The sequence below is a fragment of the Nelumbo nucifera genome, chromosome 8, assembly GCF_055504915.1.
Source record: "Nelumbo nucifera cultivar China Antique chromosome 8, China Antique-T2T, whole genome shotgun sequence".
NCBI classification, from domain to species: domain Eukaryota; kingdom Viridiplantae; phylum Streptophyta; class Magnoliopsida; order Proteales; family Nelumbonaceae; genus Nelumbo; species Nelumbo nucifera.
Genome location: NC_142656.1, coordinates 46,036,197 through 46,043,311, shown reverse-complemented (window position 1 = coordinate 46,043,311; position 7,115 = coordinate 46,036,197). Strand labels below are relative to the sequence as shown.

Here is a 7,115-nt window from a genome sequence, read left to right as displayed (position 1 = left end):
AGAAAACATTTTATTTGAGTCACACCCATAACCTATAATATATTCTTAATGTGGTTTATCTAAAAACCTGTAATATATTTGACTCACACCCATAACAAGAAGAAAAATGTGGTTGAACCTAATAATCCTTTTCTATACAGTAAGTAGCATGGTGTAGACCTGTAAGAAAACAAGTTGTTTCTTGAATCCATATTCATGGAATGGAATGGAACTAATTTAGAATGCCCCTTCATCTAACCAAATTGTCTCTTGAACACTGTTTAACTTTTGATCTATTAGGAGGCCTTATGGAGACATAATGGATAAAAAGTTTGTCTCTTGAATAGTGATATAAACTGTTTTTATGTCTACAATGTACCTATAAATTCTGAGATATTTGATGCCTTGTGGAGACATAATGGACCAAAGACAAACCTTTCCTTCTTTGCTTTTAAGGATTAATACTAGAAGGAAGACGATTAAAATTGAATAAAATAATAACACAACCATCACAAATAAGTATAAGTTTAAATATACATCATCATAAATAACACAACCATAACTCAATGTATCTTCCACTTCCATTAGGTATGTCAAAATATATCAAAGTTCAAGATATAACATGGGTGTGTCAAAATATATTAAAGTTCAAAATACATCAAAGTTCAAAAAATAGCATGGGTGTGCCAAAATATATTCACAGAATAACACAATTGAAAGTTAGATATCTGAAATAACCCATGTCATCATATGGGCCCTCTCACGGCTGGGAGTATCTCAAATCCTGGCTACTTTATTCCTCTGCCTATAGCTGTGAGTATTATACCCCTTATTGCACTAGTCTTGCATGGTGTGGCAACCATCCAACCCAATATTTTTTTTGTAGTCATCAAAGAACCCATTCCTTGGACCTGCAAGGCATATGAAGACTCTCTTGAAACCTCAAATGTGTCTTTTTCTAAGGCAAGTGGGGCATGTAACTTCACAACAGACCCAGGGTTGTTTGCAAATAAGGTTGTATAATACTAAGGGAGTATTGCATATGATTCTGCCATTAATCCCCTGATGCTATCAACAGCCTTAAGCTTAGCCCTATGTACTTTCCTCCAAGTGACATATATCCCATACATTTCTTGATTTTAGACCTAAGCACATGGCTTAACATGTTAGGATCAACTCTTAATAGTCATGTATATGTTGACCTTCAATCTTTGTTGATAACCATGTATTTGTTGCCTCCCAATTTGTAGTCACCCTGATACAACTATGTGTATCATTGAGGATCTTCACTATGAACTTGCCTCCATCATGGCTAAGGGATGCATAAATCCTCTAGCCACAGTTAATTGCAAAGCAAGCCCTAGTAAACCTACTCTTCAAATTTTTCTTTCTTTTGATCTCTATACCCTCCACCACACAATACTACCTCAATGCTTACCTAAACTCTTTCATAGTAGCAAACTCCATACCAACCCGAAATCTTGGTTTGGAAAAGTCAAAATCCCTTGTATTGCCCCTTTCCCTTGGATTGTCATACTCACTTATAGGATCATATTCAGACAAATCAGCACCACCACCATCATGTATACCCTCATTACCACCATCCCCACCATCATCATCTGAACCCTCATGATCCCCAACATCATCATCCAAACCCTCATGATCCTCACCATCATCATCTTCATAATCCTTACCATTACCATCTTCATAATTCTCACCATCATCATACAAAGCCTCAAATTCTCCATCATCAACATCATGATGACTATCTAGCCCCTAATCATTGCCATGGATATCATCAACTACACCTCCTTCATCATCAACTACATAACAATCAATATCATCATCATCTTGCAATTGTTCATTTTCCTTTCCACTGCACCTATCATCATACAAACCCTTAAATTCCCCATCATCAACATCATGATGGCCATCCAACCCCCCATCATGGCCATGGATATCATCAACTACATAATAGTTAATATCATTATCATCTTGTAATTGTTCCTTTCCCTTGCCACTGCACCCATCATCATACAAGCCCTCAAATTCCTCATCATCAACATCATGATGACCATCCAACCCCTCATCATTTCCATGGATATCATCAACTACACCTCCTTCATCATCAACTACATAACAGTCAATATCATCACCATCTTGCAATTGTTCCTTTCCCTTGCCACTGCACCCATCATCTATACAAACACACTTAGCTTCTGTATAAGTAACATAGAACATTACCATCACGACATTTTCACAACCAAGAACACCTAAATGCTCATCTAACTCTCATCCTAGTATCTTGTAGTTAATAGTCACCATGCTTCTAGGAGGTATAGCAGCTAATGAACAAAAGCTATTCAAGATGTCTGGATAGCATATTCTGTCACTACTCACATTACCCACTAATGAATGGTGATTTGGCACGACCTAACAGGAAGGGTACACGTAGGCGCGATCTGATCGAAGGATGACAACTCAACCAAGCAAGCCCAATTCGCAACATTCGCAGTTCGGGTATTCAGCCACCTCGGCACCCAATCCAGTTTAGGACTGAAGAATCGAAGTTCCAACTCGGAGCTAATAAGCCAAAGCGCCGCATAACCGACTCCAAAGGCCACCCCTACAGATCCCAAATCTCTTGAGGTCACGATGAGCCAACAGATCCCGAATTTCCCGATATCATGATAAAAACTTATCCCGGTTCTGCCCGAATCAGAGGTAGACGATAAACCTTATCAACGTACTGCTGTCATTCAAAAATGGAACCAACCTTATCTCCACAGCCCGCATATCCCGGAGCCATTCTGTAAGGCCCACGACTACTCTAGTATATAAAGACTCGAAATCTCAAGGCAAAGGTACGCGTGATTACTCTACTCACTAGCACTCAAGCTTTCAAACATTTAGCTTGAATTCATAGCATAATTACTGATTTAAGCATCGGAGCGACCTCGTCGGATTAGCTACCCCGGGTTCTCTGATACACTATTTTGTAGATCAATCCAGTTCGTCGTCCATCTAGAGTTCGAATTGCCCTCCAGCTAGGAGTAGTCAGATCACGCTCCATCACCCATATGTCCAACCTGACCATTTTTGTATGATAACTTCCCATTAGTGGTCTTCCAATGACCACCATAATTGATGATGAACATGTATCTACTCCCATCCATCACCTACATCATAGATAGGAACAAATATAATTACAACATGTTGATTATAAGATACAATATGCTGATTATAGGATGCTGATTCCACATGATTACATACATTCTTGGTTTGCATACAACATAAACTACACCATAAGCTACACAATAAGCTACAATAAAACCTACACCATAATTTACAAAATAAGCTACACTATAACCTACACCATAAGTTACATTATGAGCTAAAACATATAAACATACACAAGCTAAAACATAAGCTAAATTCCCCATCTATAACATTCCAATCATGGGCCCTACATTTATTTACTGGTATTGGCAGTTTCATGTCAAAATAGTGTTTCAGACATTTTGTCGAGCACCTGGACCTACGTGTGGATCCCATGTGTATGAATTAAAGCAGACACATGGGTCCCAACACACCATATATACCCATATTTGTGAGTGGTCCCCCAAAACCTAGCTATCTACCTTAATTCCAAGTGTCATTTTACCTGAACTGAATGGGGGGGGGGGGGGGGGGGGTTGTCAATGAATCTCTGTGAGTGCTCCCCAAAAACCTAGCTAAAAAACACATAAAAAGTTGGACCATACCTCTGTGATGATAGAAAACGCAGGCTTTTAAATAACTCATTTTTGAATCCCACTGCAAAATGGTGAAAAGTTGTAAGAAAAAACTCAAAGAACTAGCTCAAAGAGATGACAAATGTCGTCCTTCCACTGAAAAAACATGATGGAAACACATAGCTTTCCACACAAACCTGTTGTGCACTGTTGTACCACTTGCCAGAGTTTGCAGCGAAAGTCATGGAAGATGATTGTAGATCTTCTCCGCTAGAACGATGATATCCTTCTCTGCTGGAACAATGATAAACAACTTTCAGGCGAGAATAATCCTTTAATCGATCTCTCATTAAGGAAGGATAAGAAAGTAATTTGCAAAATGGGTTCAACCTGGTTGAGAGTTAATGGAAGGGTAAAAATATAAAATCAACTTTTTTTTGTCTCGATTTAACGATGATGACAATTGTCAGAAAACTTAAGGGTACCACAAGACAATATCTAAACAATAAGGGTACCGCACGTCAATTTCGTGAACAGTAGGGGTAGTTTAAGAAATTTATCCTAATCTTAAATGGTATAATATTTAGACATAAAAAAATAATGAGACATTTTTCCATTTTTGTCCTCTTTTTTCAGTTTATATTGTATATGCTTTTCTTAGCACAGTAATCAAGTACTAGCAGGGGGCGCCCGTGCTCAACACGGGTGAGTAATAACGAGTAAGTGGGAGAATAAAAAAAGAACAATACAAGCTATAATTGTGGGATCCGAATCCGGGTCTATAATGTAATGAACCAATTAATCTATGAAAAATATATATTATATAACAAAGAAAAGAAATACAAAGTTTATATGCATGAGTACAGAAACAAACATATAATTCCGAAAAGAAATACAAATTTTATATGTATCATAATGGAACCATCTTACAAACAAAACAAAGTCATCAAGCATGCTATTCATCTTGTGAACCAACAAGTTTTGTAGAATAATGTCTTCAACATATGAAACTATCCTCAAGGGAGCACTTACCATAATAGAAAATAACAAAGGCAACGGTTCTTGCTTCGAAGCAAAGTTCTTCACGACATTTTCCAGTTTTGGAGGATCAAGGGTAGGGATAGAGGAAAGAGTAATGTATGGTCGAGATTCCATCTCAATAAGCTGGGTACTGATCCGGCGACGAGCAAGGACATTCCAAGCCTTCAAGACCTGATTTTCCAGTGCAGGGTCGAAGTAGAGCTCAACTCCATAGCCTTGTGCCATTTTCTCGATTCAGAACTCAGAAAATTTGCAGCCCATAAACGAAATTTACAGACCTGGATAAAAAAATGACGCGCCAATTCAACAAAAGAAAAGCATACAACAAAGAGAGCCGCGTAGTTGAGATGAAACAGAGATAGAAGAACCCAACTGAATTTTTGAAAAAGAACGAAGGGCAGCTTCCACCACAACGAGTGTAAACCAAAAGAAGAGAGAAAGGGAAGATTAAAAAAGGAAGGAACCCGAATTAAGCGATAAAGATCAATTGAAGAGGTGTGGGATTCTTTGATTTAAGTGGGGTGGTCAGAAGACTCAGAAGTCAGAACACACAAGGGACAGATCGTCATAGGGAAAATTCGTAAGAGAGGATAGAAAGAGGGAGGGTGGGGGTAGAGCTCTCAAGAACCCAATCGAAGCCTGGTGTCGCCACCGCCTCCACCACCTGCAAAACACGAGAGAACAGATCAGAACTTAAAAGCATCTCATCATATACCGCATTCTCTCGTCTTGTCTTAATTCTGCGTGCACTACATGTAAACAATGAGAAGGCAAAAATGTTACTGAAGCCCGACAAAACTATTATCACTGAACCACACCATATCTGGTCTTCTCTCACAGATGATCAATGGATGAAAGTAACTTCAAAATATTTGAGAGACCTAGTTAAATTTTTACCTGCCCATATCCTAGTATTGTAAAAATGTGCCTCTGTTCATGTTTACTTATTTGTTGCTAAGATCTTCTATCATGCAGGCTGAGGTTGCATTGAGAGATCTTATACCATCAGATTATGCCAAGAAGAATAATGTGAATACTTCAACTCTTACCCAATCTGAGATTCGTGACATAATACTGGGAGCTGAGATTACTCCACCTTCACAACAGAGGCAACAGATAGTAGAGATTGAGAAGCAGGTAATATTTAGCTCCTATGCTTGAATAGAATTGTCTAAGCTCGTCGCTTTGCTGATTTGTTGCTTCTGGAATTTCATTTGCAGGCAAAAGAAGCAAGCCAGCTTACAGCTGTCACAACAAGGACAACAAATGTGCATGGTGATGAACTTATTGTCACCACCACAAGTCCATATGAGCAGCAGGCTTTTGGGTCCAAAACGGATTGGCGTGTGAGAGCAATCTCAGCCACAAATCTTTATCTCCGAGTCAATCATAATTATGTGAATTCGGAGGACACCAAGGTATTTTATTTACTGGTTTTATTGTTCCGCTTTAGCTTGAACATGGAGAGCTTACTGACCTTGAATGAAACTTTATGATAACAGGAAACGGGATACGCATACATCATGCCAAAAAAATATCTTGAAGAAGTTTATCTGTATAGCAGATCTGCGTACTCAAATTGCAGGGTACCTATATGGTATAAGTCCACAGACAATCCTAAGGTTAAAGAAATCCGCTGTATTGCCATGCCACCACAGTGAGGGACTCATCAGCAGGTCCATCTTCCATCTGCTCTTCCTGAGCATGATTTCTTAAATGATCTAGAGCCATTGGGATGGATGCATACACAACCAAATGAGCTTCCGCAGTTGTCCCCTCAAGTATTTGTTTTTAACTAAGCATGCTTTCTTACCTGGCCGTGCAGACTGCAGGCTGTAGTGGTTCCAGTTCTGTATTATAAAATCAGGCCTTGATTGAGTTTCCATTCTACTTTTACAGGATCTCACAACTCATGCTAGGATTCTGGAGAACAATAAACAGTGGGATGGAGAGAAGTGCATCATCCTCGCTTGCAGTTTCACCCCAGGCTCTTGCTCATTAACTGCATGCAAGCTTTCACCAACAGGTTATGAATGGGAGCGAGCCAACAAGGATACTGGAAGCAATCCGCATGGCTATCTGCCAACTCACTATGAGAAGGTCCAGATGCTTCTTAGGGAGGGAGGGGGGTAGAGCTCTCAAGAACCCAATCGAAGCCTGGCGTCGCCATCACCTGCAAAACACGAGAGAATAGATCAGAACTTATCGATGGTGGTGAATACTAAGGATTGGGCACTATCTGAATCTGATTTTTGCGCTCTCTCTCTCTAATTAAATATTCAGTCCAATCAGATATGACTGCAACCTCCCATCCCTCTACTTTCAGAAGAAATTACAGGAAAGAGAACTCAAGAAAGAACG

At 39.3% G+C, this 7,115-nt stretch overlaps 1 protein-coding gene across 6 annotated transcripts; it reads right to left on the bottom strand.

The window, feature by feature from the left end:
• Window positions 1-538: 538 nt before the first annotated feature.
• Window positions 539-5,941, bottom strand: LOC104609093 (uncharacterized). 6 transcript variants are annotated; one of them, XR_016079183.1, is made up of 5 exons: window positions 5,804-5,941; window positions 4,746-5,418; window positions 3,911-4,007; window positions 3,744-3,795; window positions 539-3,158 (listed from the first exon to the last, which is right to left on the bottom strand). XR_016079183.1 is itself a non-coding variant. In XM_088892584.1 (4 exons), exon 4 carries the CDS (start codon window positions 2,224-2,226, stop codon window positions 1,756-1,758), a length of 471 nt encoding a protein of 156 aa, XP_088748710.1. In that variant the 5' UTR covers window positions 2,227-3,158; window positions 3,744-3,795; window positions 3,911-4,007; window positions 4,746-4,885; the 3' UTR covers window positions 539-1,755. The 6 variants fall into 6 exon arrangements, 2 of the variants coding, with proteins under 2 accessions (XP_088748710.1, XP_088748711.1); XR_016079182.1 differs by lacking the exon at window positions 5,804-5,941 and adding an exon at window positions 5,652-5,790; XR_016079181.1 differs by lacking the exon at window positions 5,804-5,941 and having other exon boundaries at window positions 4,746-5,032; window positions 5,128-5,264.
• Window positions 5,942-7,115: the final 1,174 nt, after the last annotated feature.

Bases quoted from the DNA above. Each gene is read 5' to 3' on its own strand.
- LOC104609093 (XM_088892584.1), bottom strand. From the start codon at position 2,226: ATGGTAATGTTCTATGTTACTTATACAGAAGCTAAGTGTGTTTGTATA.